This window comes from Meriones unguiculatus, chromosome 21 (assembly GCF_030254825.1).
Source record: "Meriones unguiculatus strain TT.TT164.6M chromosome 21, Bangor_MerUng_6.1, whole genome shotgun sequence".
In the NCBI taxonomy this organism is placed as follows: Eukaryota; Metazoa; Chordata; class Mammalia; order Rodentia; family Muridae; genus Meriones; species Meriones unguiculatus.
In genome coordinates this window covers 29,681,834-29,705,087 of record NC_083368.1, presented here as the reverse complement: position 1 = coordinate 29,705,087, position 23,254 = coordinate 29,681,834, and the positions used below count along the sequence as shown (strand labels likewise).

General features: G+C 43.9%; 1 protein-coding gene across 3 annotated transcripts; it reads left to right on the top strand.

The window, feature by feature from the left end:
* The first annotated feature begins 1,253 nt into the window (after nt 1–1,253).
* On the top strand, nt 1,254–22,008 carry Sri (sorcin). 3 transcript variants are annotated; one of them, XM_021631116.2, is made up of 8 exons: nt 1,254–1,367; nt 11,828–11,911; nt 13,584–13,653; nt 17,197–17,240; nt 18,122–18,269; nt 18,688–18,801; nt 19,606–19,664; nt 20,179–22,008. In XM_021631116.2, exons 1-8 carry the CDS (start codon nt 1,362–1,364, stop codon nt 20,203–20,205), a joined length of 552 nt encoding a protein of 183 aa, XP_021486791.1. In that variant the 5' UTR covers nt 1,254–1,361; the 3' UTR covers nt 20,206–22,008. The 3 variants fall into 3 exon arrangements, with proteins under 3 accessions (XP_021486791.1, XP_021486789.1, XP_021486790.1); XM_021631114.2 differs by lacking the exon at nt 1,254–1,367 and adding an exon at nt 10,738–10,892; XM_021631115.1 differs by lacking the exon at nt 1,254–1,367 and adding an exon at nt 11,602–11,646.
* The last annotated feature ends 1,246 nt before the right edge of the window (nt 22,009–23,254 follow it).

Below are 23,254 nucleotides of genomic sequence, written 5' to 3'. Positions count from 1 at the left end.
TGAAAGATCCCACAGATTACACCAGGCAACAGAAAAGAGGCATTTAAGAACTTCCAAAGTCAGAAGACACCTCTACTTTCATTCACAGTAAAGGAAACTGTTGGATACTTTGAGCAAATTCAGACAATTACAGAGGTTTTGAGAAGGTAGCAACTGTGCCTTCCTTTCTGCTCTTGGAGGTGTTTCAAAACCAGAAAGATACGGTGTAGGCAGCATAATGGTGTATACTGAATACGAGATCCTTGACAGATTCTGACCTGAATGACAACTGGATCCAGGATGAACGTGACCATGTCACCTAAAAAAAATGACATCTGATAACGGAGAAAAATTGATAGGACTACCTTTCCACATGTTCTTCCTTCCCCCTTGCAATTAGGTACAAGAAGTTTAGAAATAATCAGAATGAAGTCTCTCAGCAACTAAGAACTGGTGGAAAAAAAAAACACCGTTCACTAAGCTCTTCACAGGAAAACTATGACAAATTTAGACATCTTCTCCTGTTTCGTCGTAGCTAATGGCAGCATTAGGAATATGTATGTCTTTGGAGACTTTAAGGTTGTTTTAATTTCTGGAAATCTCAAGCAAGTGGAATGAGTTAAGTCCTTGGAAACTGTACAGAGGAGGGTCCATCATACTCCTAACCCAACTGATACAGCTCCAGGAGAGCAAGACCAAGGTGGTGTATGTTCAAAAACAAACATGCAGCAATCAGTTTATTGAGGGATCAGGGTGAGCTTTAAGAACCTGAAAAACAAATTCCAAGCCTTTCCAACAACAATGTTGGTTTATATGATGGTAACAGTTAACCTATATTCTCATAAGTCTATGCATATTTTTATTTTGAATAAACTGGCAGAAGGTTGGGGTTTAAAAAAAATAACTTATAATAATATTGATCCTAGTTAACCACAGGCTGACAAAATCCCTGATATTTGGCTCTCATCCACCAGCGTGAGCCAGCTCTCACCACGTCTGCTGCAATGCACAGCTCAACAGTCTTCAGAAGACTTTTTAAATAGAGATAATAATTGAAAAAGTGTTTAATATTTGTATGTGTATGAGAGAGAGAGAGAGAGAGAGAGAGAGAGAGAGAGAGAGAGAATACTGTTGCTGCTGGCTTCTAGCTATCCTGGCTAAGATACTTGTTTTTGCCACTGAAGTAAGTGTTTCATAAAAACCTCACTGGCACCAATGGGAAATCTGAATGTGGTTATAGCTGGTTACTGATTACCAGAGATCAAGAGGGTAATGGTTCAGTGGCTGTTAAAGTTCAGGCTTTTCAATTCTACAGTTTGGTCACCCAGAAGGGACACCTTCCTCTAAGAATCATCACTTCCACTTCTCAGGCCTCCTGCAAGATGCAGGTAAGTGAAAAATATGAATTTAACACTAGACAGTTCCATACAACGCATGTTTCTCACCCTACTACCAGGATGAAAAAGGTCTTAGTGCCTGTGATCTTAGCGCCACACTGTTTCTCAGGCAGAAGGTGTCCGTAAAGTTTATTTCTATAAAATACTTTCTGTGTGCTCAAGATGGTGCTTGAAATTTAAGATTCATGCCTAAAATTAGTAATGATGGTGAAGGAAATTATTTTAAAGATTTACAAATGTATTCTCAACCTTGGAGTTTCCTCTGAGAAATGTAAGAGAAACTCAAAGAATCTTCAGATGTGTAGCTCATCAGTTTCCAAAGAACTCAATTTTCTCTTTTTATTTGAAAGTTACCCTTTTCATTTTAAAAGGTAGAAACAGTACCGGGTCCAGCAAATTCCATAAAGCATGTAATATAATTAAAGTTGGTGTATCTAGTTCTTCTGATATGTTTTAGATAGAGACAGATTTATTCTCTGTAGAATCTTCCTATCTGAATATTTGTTTTTCATGTATAATAATCTAGTATACACGTGGCATTCAGTTTCAGCTTAACTGGAGCTTTGCTTGCCAAAATAGTAATGTCATCATTTCTGGCTTCTCAAATATAGAAACGGTATCAGGATTAATTCACTAAAGCTTCTTTTCCAGCTTTACCATTGGCAATGTTCGTGAGACTTCATAGGTATAGGTTCCCTCACATTTCTAGGAGACACAATCCTATAGAAAACTTCCTGTCCCTCTGGCTCTAACAAATCTTTCTGTTCCCTCTTTTGCAATGATTCCTGAGCTGAGCTGAGGCTGTATTTATATATTTAGCTGTGTGTGTGTGTGTGTGTGTGTGTGTGTGTTAATAAAAACAATTATAGAAAATTAGGCCATGAATTTGAGAGTCATGCTGACTAGGTACATAGGAAGTGATAAATGAAAAGAGAAGGGGGGAAATGGAGTGATTACATTATATGATTCCAAAAATATAATTTAAAAATGCAAAAACAAAATCTCTTTCTACTGACTTAGGTGTCAGCTTCATACATCCCTTCTGGAATCCTCAGTTACAAGCAGTTACTCTTCCTTCTCTTTGGAGCTTTTCTTCCTTCTTCTTTTTCCTCCCCACTCATGCCACTGTCTCCCAGGTCAATGGGGTGGAAAGAAGCTGCCTCCTCTCTTGTCCTTCATGACCTGGTCTGCTATTTCCCTTCTGATTGTGCACTCACTCTGTGACATCAGGACTGACAAGCTAAAATGACCAGGATGATGATATGTTCTCTGCCCTCCTTCCCCCAGTCTACCCCAGCTTTAGGCGTGGCCTTCCTCAGAACACTGAGTTTCTGCCGGGGAATGAGGCATAAAGTTACTCTTATGATAGAATACATTCCAGGTTGCAGACAACCTGGGACTAGAACAAGGCTTCTTTAAGAGTCCAGGACATGGGCTACATCCAAGCAGGGGTTCTAGGTTATATCCATACATGGTCCTTGGAAACAGTCTCATAGAGGGCCCCCGTGCCCTGATATATTTTGTCCTTGTGGAGCTCCTGTCCTCTCCCAGTCATATTAACTCTCTTTTTTATTGTATGATTCCCTGCACTCTGTTGAAGGTTTGGTTATGAGTCTCCGCATCTGCTTTGATACACTGGTAGGTAGAGTCTTTCAGAGGCCCTCTGTTGTGGATTTCCCTAGTAAGGAGAGCAGGAACTATTTCTGACATGAACTCAACGACTGGCTGCTTTACTCCCCCCCCCCCCTTGAGGGAGGAACAGTCTTGCTAGGCCACAAAGGAGGACATGGCAGCCAGTCCTGAAGATACCTGATAAGCTAGGGCCAGGTGGAAGGTGAGGAGGACCTCCCCTAGCAGTGGACTTGGAAAGGGGCAGGGAGGAGATGAGGGAGGGGGCTACAGCTGGGATACAAAGTAAATAACCTATGATTAAAAAATAAATTAATAAAAATTAATTAATTAAAAAAACAGAGTCCAGGACACTGTGCACAGCGGGCTAACGCTGTTAGGAACAGTAGTGCTCAGACAGCGGCTGCTGAATGCAGGCAACTTCTTACTTGGGATCAGAGGCCGGCAGTCAATATCCCCCGTCCCCTTTCCCTGGTCCCAATCATGGTGCTGGCAACACTTGTAAGCTCTGGATGCTTAAGCCTTTGACCACCCCACCCGAGATGCACGTAGCCCAGTCTGATCTCAGAGACGAGGCAGAGTCAGTGCCGGTTAGTTCTTAAATAGAGAGAGTTGGGAAGGCACAAAAATAAGCATAGTCCTGGTTTATAGCCAGTTTTTTTTTAATTGTTTCACTACCTCCTTTTAATCATACTGTACTAATCTACCCTCTGTCATCAACAGTAATGGTTTGCTCTAAAATAGACCCTTATAACTGATAATAGTAGAGCAAGCTCCTTAGATGTCTATTGTTTTGAACAATTGCTTCAAATGTAATACTCTGGTTTTTCTTTTGATAGTAAGTTAGTTTATTTTTTTCAAACTTTTGTTGATTCTCTTTGAGTCTCACATCATGCACTCTAGTCCCACTCATCTCCCCATCTCCCTGAATCTACCCTCTTCCCTTGCAACCTCCCAACCAAAAGAAAATTAAAGCCAACAAGCAAACAAACAAAACACCCAAACAAAGCATAGGAAACATCTCATCATGGAAGCTGTAGTGTCACAGCGTGTCCCACGGTATAACCCTCTGTCCACACACCTTCATTTGCAAATTCTTCGAGTCATTGGCCTCGCCTGAGGCCTCTGGCTTCTGCCACATCATCAATATTGTATCCTCACTGGGACTCCTCCCAGTTATGCTGTTGTTGCCCTGTGTCATGGAGATCCTGCAGCTTCGAATCAGCAGGACCGGCCCTTTCACACACTTCAGCAGTTCACAGATAATGCAGATTTGGGGGCGGCCAACTCAAAGCCCTGGATCTGGGTCTGGGTGGTAGCTGAATTGGTCAGTGGCACTCGGGTTCTCCCTTATCCACACCGCCAAGGCAAGCTCTCCAGTACTGCACCAGCTAGCCCACCCAATGCTTCAGGGGGCAGAGTCAGCTCCTCCTCTCTCATGCCCTCAGGGGCCAACTCACCTGCACCCATGCCACCGGAGCTAACTCCATTGTGCTGCCCAGTGAAGACACAGGGATCTCTTTCTCAGGTGCTACCAGCCAGTGAGGGGCAGGGCCAGTTCCTCACAGCCCATGGACATCTACTTGGTCGCATACCAGGGACACCAGCATGGTCCCTAGTGGTAATATGAGCCATGGACATGACACCAACTCTGACAGTTGCTTCGTCAAGGGCCCAGTCAGGACCCTCAGTGGTAGAACTGGCTGGGACTTCACCATGGCCTCAGGTGGCTGGATTGCTGGCTACTCACAACAGTCTATTTATTCTTCTCCACCCTCGGAGATGGAAGAGTTACATCTCTTTTCATGATGCTCAAACTCTTCAGCTTCTCTTTCTCTCTCCATACTTGCACAGTGTAGTGGCTCCTACTGCAGGCAGGCCATAAGGATGGCAGACCTCTGGATGACCTCCTATGCCGGCAGTGAGTGGGCTTCTGGGTGTGTACAGCCCGCCTCTGCCACATGGTGGCAGATGGGTCTCTGGGTGCCTTTCCCTGCCCGATGGCAGGCGGGTGTCTGGGTGTCTTCCTCCTGCCTCACTGCACTGTGAGGTGGCAGTCAGGCCTCTGTGAATATTCTGTGAAATTCTGATTTCTAAAATATATTCTACTGAAGAATAGAAGTTTTTTTCATCAATTCTTTTTTTATAATTTTTTTTAATCTTTCATTTTGTTTATTGTTATTTTTGGTGTATGTGTTTGCATGTGTGTGTGTGTGAGAGAGAGAGAGAGAGATGCATGTGAGAGGGCATATTTATCACAATAGATGTATGGCAATCAAAGCTCAACTTTGTGGACTTGGCTTTCTCCTTCCATCTTTATATGGGTTCTATAAATTGAACTCAAGTCAACAGTCTTGACCAGAAAGCACCTTTATCTACTGAGATATACCACTGGCCCTCTTCCCAATCCTTAATCTGATGGAACAGAAAAACCACAGAAGGAAGAACGAACAGCATGAACATGAGAAAGCAATAAAATCCCTCGGTTGCTTCTGTTAGTGTGATAACTGAGAGAACAAGTCCCAGGACCTCAGTTTCTCCGTTTTGTAAAGCATGAATAATCTAATAATCTAACATGGGGGCATTTGTCACCTGCCATTGCTGTGTTTTGTTTAGTGCTGTTTTATCTCACCCATCCTGGCTATTCCAGGCAAATAAAGTGAACATTCTCTGATATCCAGGAAGGCTAACATGTATGAAAATGTTCCTATGCCATTCAACAGAGGAGTCCCTGGTTAACAATGCTGTTTAAATTAGAACTTTAGCACCTTGTATCACATGTTTAACAGCATGCCTTGTCAGTGTTTCCCTTGTGGCTGACTAGCTGCGGTTCAGAATGCATCACCTGGAATGTTCCGGAAGCCAGTAAGCACTGTACACACTCACACACACATACACACGCTCAAATCCGTGATGGACTTTACCATCCCATAAACAAAATTACATCACTGATTGAACTCTGTTCTTGGTAATGAGAAAAAGGTCATCTTCTATTCACTAATAAACTTCTGTTCACATCATTTTCCAAGAACTTAAAAAAATGGGTTTGGTAGTAATTTCCCGTGTTATTATTTAATATTCACTCCCATTCCAACTTGGAGGTCTGAGTTTTTCCATAATAACATAATGTGTGTTTTCTTTCTTTCCTTCTCTGCCTCTTGTTTTTATTGTTGTTGTTGTTGTTATTTAGTGTATATAATGCTGGGGATCAAACCAGGACCCACGTTTACTATCCAAGTGTTCTAACACAGGCTTATATCCCCTGCCCCAGGGACCCGTCTTTAGATAACACGTTGACTCATTCAGATTACAACTAAAAGAAAGCTGAGCCCTTAAATTGGCAAATGCATTGCTCATTTCTTCTCCAGACATCAGGCCCATGATTGAGTCAGCTGCCGGAAATGGTGAAACACCTGCAGTTACTTGGCAGCTCAGTTCCTTTCACCCCTATCTAAGTAAGGAAGTTCTGCCTGAATGTTATATATAATGTTTATGTTAACCTCTCTTTAGGGACTGAGTGTATCCATTACCTTTGGTTTTGAAAACGTGTCCAGAGATGGGTTCCAGAGGGAATATCAGAAAAGAACAGAATCCTGTCTTTGTTAGCTTTCACTGTAACAAAATACCCAAGACAAACAAAACTTATGAAGACGAAAGGTCTATTTGGGGACCTCTATTGTGAGACCTCACAGCTGGAGATCTCATAGCAACACAGCCTTTTCTTTTTCTTTTTGTTGATAGTGAGATAGACCATCTTGGTGGTGACTGTGCTGTGAAGCAAACTTATCCCGGAATGACTGGAAGGAAAAGCGTAGGCTCAGGGCCTCCAAGACCAAGTTCTCAGCACAAAGGAGATTTATTCGCGCCAGAGGGACAGAAAACAAAGAATAAGAGACAAAGACAGGACTTGGAGGACGAGGGAGAAGGGAAAGGGAGCAAGGGGGAGGGGGAAGGGATATTTGTCTGCCTTTGGATAGAGATGAGACAGACATGGCCTATAGGCAAATGGTGGTTGGTTTATAAAGGTACAAGGATGAGATGTTTAATTTTAATTGGGCCTGTTAAAATCATGTGAGCCAAAGGGGGCTTTTGATTGTTGAACTTAAATACTTTGATAGCTGGATCTTGGTAGTCAGCCTTGGGAGGAAGAAGTGGTCAAGTAAGGGAATGGACCTTAGCAGCTAGCTTTAGGAATGCAATCTAATGTTTTTTTAGCAAGGTAGAGGGATGGGGAGAAGAGCAAGGCCCATCAGAGTCATGATTGCCAGGCCCAAGCTGGCCAGAATCCCTTCAATGACTAGAGAGTCAAACAGAGAAAGTGGGTAAGGAACCAGGGTTCAATATTTCTTTCAGTGACTTAACATCCTTCTTCTAAGGTTTCATCTCTGAAATGCTTCCCTCACCTCCCCCCATTAGTTAGCACTACAGGCTGGAGATCAAAATCTTAACAAATGGCCTTTGGAGAACATTTAAGATCCAAACCACAACATCTTTGAAGAGGCAAAGCCAGATCTTGTCAGGGCTTATACCGGAAACTGCAAAATACTTATAGTAGGCTCAGTCAGCTCTCGGGAGAATGGGCCACTCACTGGCCTCTTTTTAGACGCTCCCTGTCTTTAAAATCTGTAAAACGGCGTGATCAGAGCGGACACTCACAAAAGTTCCTCTTCTCAAAATAGCTGGCTTTCTTCTAGCTTTAAAACTGAAGCCATCTCCCCAGCCTCTTTTAACCACAGCCTTCAGTCGGTGTAGGACGTGGGAATAGCTCCCTGAAGCTGTTTTGCAAGACTCAGTACGTTTTTTAGGATGAATGACAGTATTCCGGCTCTGGTGAGGACGTTCTCTTCTGTATAAACACACAGCTTTCTGCTCTGCGGCCGGCCCCTCTCCTCAGATGGCTTGTGGACGTACCAGATGGCAGCGCCTGTATGTACGACTCACAGTTTGGGGGTACAGGGATAAGACTGTGATCTCACTCCACCGGGGTTTTTAACTCGATTCAAATTTTCAGTGAAACAGGGGAGGGGCTGGTGATTGTCTCTCTATAGGTTCTTAGGGAAGAAGTAAGTATGCCATCCATTATGTTACTTGCTTCTCAGTTTCCTAATCTATAAAACATAATTACAGCATCTTCTGAAGGTGGTGTGCTTTGCGTGCAAAGCCATGCGGAAGCATGTAGCATGACACTTGGCACAAGCCATGAGTGTGAGACATTTCTAATTGGGTGCCGCGTCCACGCCGTCCACGAAAATAAATACGGAAACCATGAAAGAAAATTACACTTAAGTTTTGCAACGGTGATGTTGAGTCTTTATCCGTTCGTGAGTTGCTTAGGTTCTATAATACTCAGACTATGAACAGAAGGGTTTGCATGACATGAGTAAATGTCTGAAGGACAGCCTGTCATTCTCCAGACACTCTGGCACGGGGTGAGAGACTGACAGGCAAGGCACGGTCTCACGGTGTTTCTGTCGTACATCTTGTCGACCAGCAAACGGATTTCGAAGGAGCCGCTGTAATCACAGGCTCTGACACTGGGCAAGTCACCGTCCCTCTGGGGTGACTCATCCACCAGTACCAGTAGGCTTTATCTGAAAACCAGCAAGATTATTTGCTGAGGGCTGTATGTACTTCCTGAGTCATAAGGTTGCCGTGGTTTACAAACTGCTGCCTGAGGGCCACATCTGGTCCGCCTCTTTCTGGGTAAGTCCGAGAGCTAAGAATGATGTTTACCTCTTAGAAGGCAGGAGGAAAACAGTTGTTCTGGCATTCAGCAATTACCTTAAAGTCAACTTTGCAGTTGTGAGTGAGGTGTAAAGGGTCACATGCTCTCTCCTCAGATACTAGAAGTTGCTACAGGGAAGGCGTGATGGGAGAGATTTACTATCTGGACATTTTCTTCCCCCAGGGGCACAGCTGGAGCTCCTAGCAGCATACATAGCCCAGCTGTGTGAGTTCATTTCCTCCTTCCTTTCTGCCTTCTCTCAGCTCGTTTCTCAAGTGCATAATAAAAGCACCTATCTTACAGGATTTTATGGGGACTACACAAATAGGCAAAGTGTTCTGAAGGTCTGACACTCATTCATTACCATATATATATTTGTCTTTGTTGTCATTGCTAGTTGGCACATTTTTCCCCCTGAATGTAAAGCAGCAGGGGCTTACTAATTTGCTGGCAATCACTATAAGAATTTCATTTGAGGCGCGCCATTAAAATTCACTTCTTATGGGAGAGTAACCAGAATCTAATGACTCCTAATGTAACACTTAGCATAGTCACTTATCCATAAAATGAATCCTGAATTAACTGCAAACATTTTATCAGCGACACACTTTTTTTTGTTGTTGTTGTTGTTAAAGTTGTGTCCCGAAAGAGCTTCAACTCAAATGTGCGTTCAGCCCTAATCATCTAGCTTAATTAACATTCCAAAATACAGGACAAAACCTCAAAATGCCTCAATTACCCAGACTTAGCACTGTGGTATTTGAAAACCATGGTAATTTTCTATCCAGAATCAGACACAAAACAGGCCACACATCTGCTACGTGACCATAAAGACTACTAGAATTTTTCTCACTCTTCAGAACTTTTGTTTTTTTCGAGTTGGTGTGTCCAAAAACAGGACTTGACAGAAGTGCTGATGACTCAACCAATGGCTCAGGTCAAGGTCTCACTCTATGGTCAATCTTGTTCGCTAAAGTGTTTCTTAAAATGTTAAAATGAGAAAAACAGGCAGGCATGGTGACTGATGGGGAGGTTGAGGTCATGAGTTAGGGGCTCTGGGCCACAGAAGGAATGAACAAACAAACAAACAAAAACTCACACTGTTGAGTCCTTAACAGTCAAGCGCGAGCAAACAACTTTCTTTTGTTGCAGTTGCTCTAAAAATGTAAAAACGAAATCCGGTGTGTCGGTGTATGTCTTTAATCTCAGCACTCAGGGAGGCAGAGACAGGCGGAATCTCTGTGAGTTCGAGGCCAGCCTGGTCTACAAAGCGAGTCCAGGACAGCCAAGGCTACATAGCAAAACCCTGTCTCAAAAACCAAAAAGATAAAAAAAAAAAAAAAAAAAAAAAAAGTGAAAAAGAAACTAAAGCATTTTCTGAACCTAACACATCCTTCGCAGCAACCTTCGCCAGTAGTGTTGTTTCTAACTGAATCATCCAGAAAATGAAACAGTTCCATTTCCTACGCACGGTCCGATGATTGAGGCTGTCCCACCTAGAAAATACCCTCTTCTCCCACCCCCCCCCCACACCCACTCCAAGCATCCTGCGCTACACCCAACTTAACAGTTGGCCTCTTGCGTAGTCCTGAAGTTTCACCCCGGGTTTCAAACGTGCTTTCCTATTTCGTAAAGCGTCTTCCCTTCCCCATACAACTGTGTGCAGCGCTCTTATCCCACCTTCCCCGTCCAACAACCTGGTTTAAATAGCGAATGTTGCACAGAATAGCACAGTAGGAAGAGGAAGAAGAAGAAGGAAAAAAAAAAAAAAAAAAAAAAAAAAAAACAACAACAACAAAAAACCCTGGCGGTGCGTGGCTGTCGGAAGGTGCCACTAGGCCGGGAGGGAGAACGGGTCCCGGTAGGAACCGGTGTGGGGCCCTGGATCGCCGCCGGACCGTGGATCGCGGGCGGCGCTGGCATAGCACGGAGGCGGCAGGGAGCGGGTGGCGCGCGGGGTGGCACGCGGCGATGAGGGTTGAGTGGCGGGGGGCGGGGATGGATGGATGGGCGGCGCGAGGCCCCCGCGGGGCGGCGTGGTGCGCTCCGGGGGCGGCTCCGGGCGCACGGGCGGAGCCGCGGACGCGCAGGGCGGAGGCGCAGTCTGCACCATGGCGTATCCCGGGCACCCTGGCGCCGGCGGCGGGTACTACCCAGGCGGGGTAAGTGCAGCGCGCGCGGGTACCGCCGCGTCTGGGCCCCCGGGGCGAGAGGGCGTCGCGGACGCGCGCGGAAAGAGGCGCAGAGGGCGGACTCCCGGCCCGGGATGCTCCCTGCGCGCTCTCCCGGCCCCTGATGTCCGGCGTTGGCCCCACTTCGTTTTTCTGCTTCGTCTCTCTCTAGGGGCTCTCCTGGGCCCACGGGTGGGTGGGCTGCGACCCGGGAAGCCCACGCGGTGACTCGGAAATGTGGCGTGAGATGGAGCGAGCTGGGTGTTGACTTCCTGCTCGCTCTCTCTCTCGGAATGCCCCCAAAGCAACAACAGCCATCTTGATCTAGAATGGTCCTGCGGTCACTCCCTTGAAAAGAAAAGTGACAGGGAGACCAAAAAGTCCGGAGAAAAGAGCTGAAATCCTAGAGGAAGGCCACTTTCTCAGGGGTCGGGGACCCTCATCTGGGATACAGCCAGGCCATCCCCTTTCTTCCCAGGCCATACCTGTCAGCCCCGGACCAACTCCAGCCTTACCTTGTGCTTCAAGTACTCTTAAAACATCTTAAAAACTGTGGAAACCAACAGGAAAACAACCCCCAGTCTTGCTACTGGATCGCTGCTTCTGTTACACTGACCTCTGTAGCCTCCTAGTTAATAGGGGTTTTTAAGTGGCTTGCCATATTATGGCATCACTTTCATGGAGCCTTATTTTGGACCGAGTTGCCAGTTTTTAAATGTCAAAGGAGCAAGAGTGGAAAAGCCCGGTGGGTCACTGCGCCGGGTGTGAGGGTTAGGGAGGCAGAGCCTATGAACGAAGGGCAGGCACACAGGCTGCAGTTGCCTAGGCTTTGCATAAAAAAAAAGAAAAAAAAGAAAAAAGAGCCCTGCGTGGTGAAAGAATAAACGCGATTCTGTGTCTGATGCCTTTGCATTTCTTTTTCACAGTATGGAGGGGCTCCCGGAGGGCCTGCGTTTCCCGGACAAACTCAGGATCCGCTCTATGGCTACTTTGCTGCTGTGGCTGGACAGGTTAGCCTTTCTTTCTAATACTGAAGAATTGTTATATTCTGTTTGTGTTAGCATTTAATGCACTGGCAGTAAAACGATCTCTGTCCCTTTTCCGGGGTGAAAGAAGAAAAAAACGAAAGGAAAACTAAAAAGTTCTTTTTCTTTTCAGTTCTGAACAAAATATTGAACGGAGTATTGCCTGTGTTCATAATAGATCAGTTCTAAACTAAACTTGTGATTGAACTAGGGTTCAGTTGAGCCAAGGGGGGTTATAAGTATCCTTTGAAGATCTACAGAGTATAAAGATGCCTTGAGGACTGTGTTTTCAGGGTAGAGCAAGGGTTGCTTATAGAGATGAAATTCAAGATCTGAACATAAAACCTCTGTTTGACCAACCTAAAGATGTGTGTTAGTAATTGTTCTGTAGCCCAATTATGATCGACACCTCCTTTCAATTGAATTTGGTAATTATCATTTACCCCCCAGCAGGAGGTAGCTGAAGAACTGTAAGGAGCCATCAGCTTCTCTCATGTGTGGAAGGGAAGCCCTGGAGCAAACCTCTTATTGAGCTAGCTTTCCATGTCCTTATTAGGTGTTATGTCCTGCTGACCCGGAGAAACAATAAAGGTCAGCTAGTCACAAGCAGTGCTGTGTCCCACTTCCCTCCCTTAGAGAGCTGTATGACAGATGTGTGGCCTCCCTGAGGAAGGACACTTGCCTGGCTTGCAAGGTCACCATGTGTTTGGTAAATGTACTGTGGACACAATCCAACCGAGAAGGGGATACTTAATCCCTCTTTCCCACCTTAGGCTTGTTCTGGACAAGAGCCAGAAAGAATGAAGTCATGATTTGAGAAGGAAATGCCCTAGCAAAACCCTCCGGCTACCTTTGAAAGCGGTACTCTAAGAAACACAGCTTTGAGAATTTGAATGGAAAATGGAGTCAAAGACCGGGGGACTTTTTCCCTCTCGAGTATCCACTTAACGTTATTGATCTGTGTCTTCGAAACAGTAAGACACAGCACACCTCAAGGCTAGCCTTCTTAGATTGCTGGTGTCGGCAGCATGTAAGTGACCCCGGCTGCTCTGCTTTCAGCAGTCCTGGCCTCTATTCCACTTGTTCATCTTCTTGCAAATTGCTGATCTTGTTCCCCATTTATAACTTAATGGATTGCACCAACTCGGGTTTATGTATTTTATCTAAGGTCTCTAAAGATGGCATGTATCTAGTTCTGACCTTAGTCAACCGGTAAGTGGGTACCAAGAGCCTACTCTGTGTCTCCTACGTATAATTGTGCTCGGAAAACCCTGTCTCCAGGGCCATAAATCGATCCAAGAGCCTTTTTCTCCTTGGACCAGGCCTTGTATTCACTGATGCCTGAAAGTGCTCTACACCCCTCTTCCTCCCTTTCTCAAAAAGAGGGGGTTAGGGAGATATGTTTTTAAACCATTCCATAACTAATTTTAAAATGATTAATTTTGATAGTTTTTTGGCTCAAACCGAACAGAGACTGTTTGCCAGGACAAATATTCTTTCAGCACTCAATTATTTTTGGAATTAGGGTAAGGAGAAGAATGCCCAGTTTTGAAAGGCATTCCTTTAAAAAAAATAATGCTAGATGTAATATTTTTTTCTCTAGTAAGGACTTGAAAGTACTGATCACCAACATGATTCCTCTTCCTGTTCTTTAAAGGATGGACAGATTGATGCCGACGAGCTGCAGAGGTGTCTAACCCAGTCTGGCATTGCTGGGGCATACAAACGTAAGTTCATGGTCTTGGCATCTAATAATACACATCTAATAATGCTAATAATAATATTCTAATAATACTCATCTAATAATACTAATAATACTCACGTTCTCTGGACTTCAGCTGTGACCTGATCACCCCCTTAAGGAAGCCGAACTTTTCTGATCCACCAAGCTATTATTTTTTAAAAGGTTAAATGAACAAAGTTCCTAACAAGCCATTCCAGTTTGCCAGACAGGTTAGCGGATTTCTTGGATTTGGGTTCCCTATATCCGGAACCATTCAAACCAGTGAGACAGTTTGGGAGGCCTCACCACAGAGGACGGGCGAGGGTGCTGAAATGGGATCTGCCAGGTCAGGTATCATCAATGATAAGTGCTAACACTGACTTTTCCATGGGCTTGTTCTATCTCAACTCTGGTGGCACTGAGCGTGGCCAGTCTTGCCGTCTGGGCTCTGGGCTTGCTACTTGGCAATACAAACACTTGCCGGCCATGGCATTCCCTAGGTCATTCTTCCTTCTACCTGAGACAGTGTCTTCATGCTGAGGACCGAGTACTTTTCCTGCTTTCTCCTCACACTAGCCTTTCTGTTCCTTCCTCCGTTTTTTTTTTTTTTGCAGACTCTGTTGTGTAGCATATATCCCATTTTCCTGCCTTTTCAGCACTGTGCTCCAGGCTGCAAATAGGGAAATAAGTGTTGCAAAGATCCTAGCTGGGCCTTATCATCCCATGTACACTGCTCTTCTTTCCAAATCTAGCCTTGACCATGTGAAGTGTCTGGGACAAACAGTAGTGATTTAGCTCAGGTATGCCACCTTCTAACTTCTTTCCATTTGCTAATGAGGGCAGCACACCCAGACAGGCACATCAGCTTCTTACTACGCTGTAAGCAAAAATGCTCAAACTAGAATTCACACCCAAGGATTTGCAGGAGCATCTGCAGCTGTCTGAGGTGCTACGTTCTCTAGATGGGCATCTTTAAAACACTCGTGTTTCTGTTGTTACCGTGCCTTGTTTTGTGAGACTTCAACAGAGAAGAGCCTTTCAATTTTCTTTCATTGAATTTGGTCTAAAATAAGAGAAAGAAAGGCCTTCTGGGTATAGGGAAACGAGCAGTGGTGATTGTGTTTAAATTGTTAATTCTTTAGCATCAAGCAATTGAGGTAGAACAAGGAAGGTCTACTGCGGTTTACCCAGTGAGCTATCTTATTAGCCTACAGCCTTTCAGTTGAAGAGATGCACCACTTTTGAATACTACAGCCTTAGAAAGCACTTCCTCTTTAAGAATTCTGTTTTGGGGGCTGTCGAGGGGTCTCAGCTGGCCTTTGCCTCCAAGACTGATGACCTGAGTTCAGACTGTGTTCAACGCCGACTCCTGAAAGTTATCCTGTGACTCTAACTCTCTGGCACCCCCCCCAACACACACACACACACACACACACACACACACACGGAAATAAATAAATGTAATAACAAATTTAAAAAATTTTAGTCAAGGCAGTCACTTTTCTGATGGCCTTAGATCCATGCATTACACAGGAGACATTTCCTGAAACACAGGGACCACGTGGTCTACTTAATTAGCTTCATTCCTGTAGTGTCCATGGAACACCACCCAGCCTCGGGGCTGTCAGGAGTTCTGCTGGTCAGCCATCCATCTTTTAAACCCAGCAGTGGAAGGGGGCATGTGGCATGCTACTGACAGGAACCAGAAGGGGGCTTGATGGAAAAACTTCCAGTCTCCAAAAACGGAAACTGAGCTTCCCCTTTCTTGAATTTGGTGGTTCCTCGCCAAGGAGTGTGACAGAGGCAGGTGGAGGCCTCCTTTCTTGGTCAGCCTGGTGCCTTCTGTTTCTACTGAGGAGAAGTTGTCTGAGGCCTCGTGGTAGAGTGAAGAGAGGCAGCACCACGTGGATAGCTTTGAAGTTAATAGTGAATGATTCACAGTAATAAAAGATATTTCCAGGTGAAAATTCAATGTCGAGAATTGAGTTTGCCTCATTCAAATTTATTGGACATCTGTGCGCTACCTCTATATCACTTTTTTCTCCTAGTATCCAGTACTCAGTACCAGTACTCCTAGTGCCTGGACCCTGCGTCTATCAATTGCTTTCTAGAACAGAGCGATTAGCTGAGCGTGGGGATCCGTGCTTATACTCTGAGCACTTGGGAGGTGGAGACAGGAGAAGCAGGAGTTCAAAGTCATCGTGTGTATAGAGGCAAAGGAAGCCTGATCTTCATGAGGCTCCGTCTTAAAAAAGCCACATAAGTAAATTAAACAAAATGAAGAAAACACGAGCCTATACCTATATTGGTATTTGATTCTTAAATCAAATACTTTTAAGTGTAAGTAAAACCCAATATAATTCTATTAAAAAACAATAACCCTTATTCGTCCTTATCCTTCACAAGTGAAGCATACTTCTACACTAACCTGCAGCTGCTGTCTAGGGGTAAGAATTCAGTGCATCCGTCCGTCCGTCCCTTCAAATAACCAGTCGAAGTTTGCTGGACAGTTCTGCTGGGTGGGCAGAAACAGCTCCTCCTGGTGAAGAGCCCTGGGATAAGTACTGGGCTGGGATCATACCAGCAGGCACAGGAGTGAGCCTGCAGAATTGATACCTAGGCTGACGAAAAAACAATGATACCCGTGGGGGAGGGCGTCAGAACATAACTCAGGCCTATAGAACCATATATAAGAAGGACCCAGAGGGAACACAGTCCAGTGGGAAATCCCCTGTGGAGGTCCTGCCCGGTTGTTGGCGAACTGGTAAAATTCATGAATGTCCTCAAATGTAGACATTCTGGCGTTTACCCCAATAGCAGAACACGCTACAGCGGTCTGTACCAGAGAACCCTTGCCACTCTGTCCATAAAGACGACATTGAGAGTATAAGATAAAGGGTCTGCTTTAAAGGAAATAAAGAGATAGTTGATGCTGAGCCAGACGTGAAGGACTGCAGTTCAGAAACATGGACTCCAGTTACCTTGATTGACATGCCCACAATGGAAGAAGTCACATGAACTTGTGTAGAATGAAAGAGAGTCATGAATGAGGACCTTTGCCTTTTCCGCTGGTGGGAAGATCGACTACAGGCCCGTAGCGTTGCTACAGGTTCTTCAGACAATTCCAAATCACAGGGACTAGGGAGTGGCTTAGCCAAACAGAATTAGAGATGTCTGCTAAGGAGCCCACGGAGTCCTGCAGCTTAAAGAAACGACTAAGCCAGGAGTAACAGTGAGGCTGCCAGTTGAGCCTAACCCTGTTTACAAGGTGATTGAAATCTTGGGGGAGAAGGGGTTGGGATTCCCACTGCTGTCTATGACATGGGCACATCCGTGAATAGTGCAGTCTTTGCAACTGGGCCATGTCCACCACACGGTCCCTCAACATTGGTGGAAGCCAAACGTGGTGAGCTCTGTCTCCTACAAAACGGGTAGCATGTCTTAAAGAGTGAATTAATAATAAAATTCATAGTCCGTTTCAGTGATTCAAGTGTAATGTGATGTTTTTGAAATTCTATTGATTCATGTACTTTCTTTGATTTAACAGCTTTTAATCTGGAGACTTGTCGCCTTATGGTTTCAATGTTGGATGTATCCTTTTTCTTAATGGTTGTCTAGGGTAATACACACACACACACACACACACACACAAATACATATTTGTAAAACAACTCATCTCGGGGTGAATAACAAGCAAACACAAAAATAGAAAGTAACCACTAAAAAGCTTTGTGAAATAACTAGCTGTTAGGATGTAATTCGGTGTGAAACAGACAGGAAGTTTGGTAAATAGAAGCTTGGTTGTTCAAGATTGCACAAGGAGCCAGAGGTTTTGGTGGCTCATGCCTGTAATCTCAGCATGCAGGATGCTGAGACAGGAGGATCACTGTGAGTTTGAGGGCAGCAGGTGCTAGATTGCAAGTTGGTGGTTCGCCTGAGCTACAGAGATACTTTCCAGAGAGACGGGAGGGAGAGTGTGTTAGAGTTAGTTCAGTAAGACACCAAAGTAGATAAGAACACCAGCCAGCTGTCATCTCCTTCTGGCTAGCTTGCCAGCCCTGACACGTCCGTCCCACCTCAGTTCACTTTCTGCAGCTGAAATCCTTGGGTCTCAGGTCTTAGAACCCATAACCTAGAGCATCTAGGAAATGTAGCCGAATTCCAGTAAGAAAACTGCGGCTTACACTGCCATATCGTGTTCTCATAGTCAGACCACGTAGCTTATCTTCCCCTCCCCCCAGTAAAAGTGGGTGTTCAGGGCTTTAAACCCATAGTTCATCTATTACATCCTTTATCGCTACTTTTTTAAAATGTCATATCAACGAGAATATAGACTAGCTTTTTAAATTTGGGGGTGTCTTTTTGCCATTTTAGCAGACAGCACATCGAATTCCCCTTACCCTTCTTCGCTCTCTGGTGTAATCATTAAAGATGTGAAAATGATACAGTTCTAGTCCTTGATTATAGTCCAGAGAGATATGTCTGGCACGATGGGGTTCAATGAATTTAAAGAGCTCTGGGCTGTGCTGAATGGCTGGAGACAACACTTCATCAGTTTCGACAGTGATCGGAGTGGAACCGTGGACCCCCAGGAACTGCAGAAGGCCTTGACAACGATGGGTTCGTATCCCCAACTAGAGCGCTCCATTACCGCTTCCCGCGCTCTGTTTCCGTGAACTTTGTGCCACTTGAAGACTTACTTTCTTTCTCTCTCTCTTTCTTTCTTTCTTTTTCTTCCTTTCTCTCTCTTTCCTTCCTTCCTTTCTTTCCTTTCCTCTTTCTCTTTCCTCTTTCCTCTTTCCTCTTCCCTTTCCCCTTTCCTTTCCCCTTTCCTTTTTCTCTTTCCTTTTTTTCCTTTTCCTTTCCCTTCCCTTTCCTTTCCTTTTTTCCTTTTCCTTTCCTTGTTTCTTTTTTCTTTCAGTTGTATTTGTTTTTAATGTTGTTTTGGGGTTTGGGTTTTTGTTTGTTTGTTTGTTTGTTTTTGGTTTTTTGACAAGCCTTCAGCCTTTTCTTGCTGGCTGCTCTTTCCGCCTTCCAGGATTCAGGTTGAGCCCACAAACTGTGAATTCAGTTGCGAAGCGATACAGCACCAGTGGGAAGATCACTTTTGATGACTACATTGCCTGCTGTGTCAAACTGAGGGCGCTCACAGGTGTGTTCTAGGAAGCCATTCATTCAGCATTACCAGGAGCCGCGAATTTTTTTTTTTATGACATTTGTCATTTCTTCATGACTCCTAACAACTGTTCTGCCTGTTTTGTTTTGTTTTTATGGTGTTAGGGGGTGCTTTAGCAGACCCTTACCATAGCTATTAAGCAAGTTGTTAAAATGTTGTTCAGAGTTTCTCTTAGATGAATGAGTTACTGTAGGAGATTTTATTAAAATACTGCAGATATAACTGTCTTGTAAGTGCATTTGTTTGTGGTGCTAGAGTCACAGAGAGCGCACACGTGCTAGGTAAACACTGGGCCACTGTGCTATACCACAACCACAATTTGTGCAATATCGGTGGGATCACAGGGTGCAGTTACGAGTAATTCTCTTCACCTGTGGGATGTTTGAAAAGAGTAAAGGTTAATCACGTTTGCCCCACAAGGCTGAAATTGGTGGGATATTTGGTCACAGCCCATTTGTTTATCATATTAGGGATTGTCTGTTTCCTTGATCAAGCCTGTTAGTATATTGATGAGAATCCTGGGCTTTCCCCTCAGCTAAAGGCCTTGAAAGCTAAGTCATCCACATGGAAAATGACCATTGGCTAGCTTCTGCCTATGCTGTCACCATGATATATTAAGTCTTTTAATATTTTTATAGCTGGCTATTTTTCTTTGGCCTGTGTCTACTGGTTGTAGAATTTAAATGTTATTGAAGTTTGGTCCCAGTGCAAAATTGTGAGCTGTTGTGATTGTAGAAAAGCTGTTTAGAGAGAACTACATTTCGCTGTGTTGTTTTGCAGATAGCTTCCGAAGACGGGATTCTGGTCAACAAGGAGTTGTGAACTTCTCTTATGATGATGTAAGTGTCAGTAAATAAGAGCTAAGTAGACACATAAATGGGATTCCCTGCTGAAGTTAGCTATGAAGAATATGGACATGGTGGCTCATGCACTTGGGAGGCTAATGTAGGCAGACTACCATGAGTTCGAGGCCAGCCTGAGCTGTGCTTGTGAGCCTGCCTCACATGATAGGACATTGTAAATTTGTTATTCGTTCTTGTGGGCAGGTACTTTTGACTGTGACTATTTCTAGACTCTTAAATATTATTTGGTATTTCACTTCATTATCTGTTGAAGTAATTCCTCTTTCCTGTAAAGTGAAAAACTCATCAGACTTTACAAAAAGAAAGTTCCCCTGAAAGCAAGAGCCTTCCCACCCCTTACTTAGGCATAACCTAGAACACTGGGACCTTTTTGCTCTTGTTTACGCACGATGCCGAGATACAGAACTAAAATGGAAGCTGCCCACGGAGAGGCTGTGGCACCCTCAGTCCTTGGCAGGTCTGTAATGTGACACTGCTTTTCCTCTTTCAGTTCATTCAGTGTGTCATGACCGTCTAAGCCACGAGGAAGCTGTCTGAATACACTCAACATTCCAACTGGAGCCCGCGCTTGCTTCCTTCCTGCCTTCAGTGCTGTGTGTAGACCTCCACCGACACTCCATGACAACTATTGAACAGGATTATGACTTTATATAGAACCGAAGCTTCATTTTTAATTTTGATAATAAATTCTTCGGAAGCTTATGAGAACAAGTCTGTTACACCAGTCAGACCCTCCTGAGCCATTATCAATTATGCCTTATTTCCCTGCTAACCCTCTTTGATATAAAGTATACAGAATGTTTAAGGAATACCACATATTTTCTCATGATGTCTGAAATCTTTCATCAGACTTAGCTGTTACCCTTTCCCTCCCTGAGGAATGTGGTTAAAGGTTTTGTGTGGGCTAGCCTGAGGTAAGCGACATCGATCCACAAGGGAGCAAAGCAGAGCGGTGAACACAGCAGTCCACACATTACAGAGAAAGCATAAGCTTCAGGACTTAACTGATTGAAGGCCTTACGAGTGGACAGGGCTATTGGGATGACTGTTGTCTGCCTCTTTAAAGCCCTATAGATAATCTGAGTGGCAAATTCTGTCACCGAGTCCTTCTTTGTGGTCCATTCAAACTTTTGTTAATTATACTTAAAAATCAACTGTCAGAAAAACAATTAAAGGAAATAAGAATATATAGTAACAGTTTATTTTTGACTAATGAGATTTTAGAGGCCTTTAATTTCCTTTATATATTTCTGTACCTCCCAAATTTTTTATAATGTATATGCTTCCATTTTAAAACCATATGTCAGGGGTCCAGAGACAGTTCGGCAGTTAAGAGCAGGTACTGCTCTTGCAGAGGACTAAAGTTCCCAGTACCCATGTTGGGTAACTTACTATCGCCTCTGGCTCCCATGGGCACTTGTGCTCACATGGATATACCCCAATACAAACATATATGCACACACATAATTAAAAAGTAAGTGAAACCCAAGCAGGTTAAGTTTTAAAACATTGTTGACCTCCATTTTTGAATGTCATTTGTTCATGCATGTAAGAGATGGAAATGAACGTCTCAATTGTTGACCTGGTTGTAACCACTGGGAGTAGGGTCTTCCTTCCCACTAAATTTTCCAAGCATTTTCTAATAGCTTATTAGATTTTACACACACATGGGAAAGAAAATGTTTCTCAAATGTTTTAATCATTGGCTTGCTGGCAATGACTTGCTGTGTATGTGGCTGATGTTAGGACAAGACACTCAGTGTCTGCATCATTGAAAATACTTACCCATGGCAGTGGTTCTGACTATGCAAGAGTACATTGCTATAAAACACATCTCCAGTGTTTCTGTTATGTATAGTTTGGTCGCTAAAAAACGGAAACAGCCTTCTGTCTCTAGTGACATCCCGGCTTGTTTCTGGCACAGTGTGAATATGACCACTGAAGTGAAAGATTAACTATCAGCTGGTGAAATAAACATTTCATAAGCATCTTCAGCCTCATTTCACAAATGTGTCTTCAGATAGTGTTAATATTCATTATATATATATTTATGTATCAGTCATTTCACCCCTAACTTGCTATGTGTTTAGTCAATACTTAATGCCCAGGGTACATGTTGGCATGTGACGGTGCCTGCTGTGTCGTGCACAGTAAGTTTGGGTTTCATTTCAGATGTTTTATCTGTACTGTCACAGTGCTTTGTTTTTGACCTGGACCTAGGCTGCCCTGAAGAGAGCCAAGATAGGAGGCTGGGACTGTCCGTAAAGTCCCGATACATATGCTGCCCTGTCATTTCAATAAACCCCAAGATGTGCTTAGATTCTGGTTCTGAATTTGCTTTTGGGAACATCCTCAAGTATTATAGGCTGTGATTTCCACGTGTTCTCTCTCTTCAACTGCTCCTGAAGGCATTTACAGGAGTGTCTTCCCCTTCATGAGGCCAGTGCACCCTTCTTTGTCATTTGGGCATCATTACAATAGATGCCGGCCCCACGTTGCTTATTTCTGATGTTGGGTTGTTCCATTCACTGCTTCCAGGGTATCATATCACTTCTTTCTCCCTGCCTCTTAATTCTTACTGCCTGGTACTTGCTTGTGTCGCTCAGGCTGACTTCATCCTCTCTGCTGTCCTCTTTTTTTTTATTATTATTATTTTTCTTTTATTGAAAAGAGATTATTTTCTCATATAATATATCCTGCTGTCCTCTTGTTTAGCCTCTCGAGTGCTGGGATTATAGGTGTGAGCTATCACACCTGACCTCATCATTTCTTTTAAACTGGTTCCTTATTCTTTTTTTTTTTTTTAATTTTCTGGTCAAAGCACATAATTGGAGCATAGTAAATCTGTGAACTCACACGCGTCATTTCAGGATTGTCTTATTTTGGAGACTTATGCTTTAGTCTTGTCGCATCAGGAGATCACATGGTTTGTTAAGGACTTTCAGGAGTGTGGCAGATACCTAGCAACAGCTGCCATAGATTTGTACCACACAGTCACTAGATTAAAAGGCTCTAGCTTCTTGTATGATACTCAGATGGTAAAATGTCAGTCCTGAGGTGACATGTCAGGTCTTATTTTATTTTTTTCCAGACTGCTTTGCTCATCTGGTCCATCACTGTTTCAGGGTTCATATAAACAATTATATGACTAAAGTACGTTAGATAGAAGGAATGAAGCTATGTGCAAAAACCAGTTCTTAATATTATAAGAAATGTATGAGGTTTCCTCAGTGATTTCATGACTTTGCATCTACGCAGACTGAATAACAAGGAAATAAAATTGCGCAGTAAAGACTGGTACCTCAAATGGCTGCTAGCAATAAGATAAAAAGACCAGGCGGGACTAGTTTCAGACAGTGAACCCATGAACCCAAACTGAACCCACTGAAGGCTCAGGATTCAGGAGGCAGCATTGGTACAGGCCTCAGCTGTGGGGCAAAAACATGAGTTAAACTTCATGATTGCGGGAGAATTCAAAAGACAAGTCCCTCGCTTCCTCACTGGAGGAACAGCCCAACAAATGGAACGCCAGTTTTTCTCTTATCTCTTAGGGACCGTGAGAACAA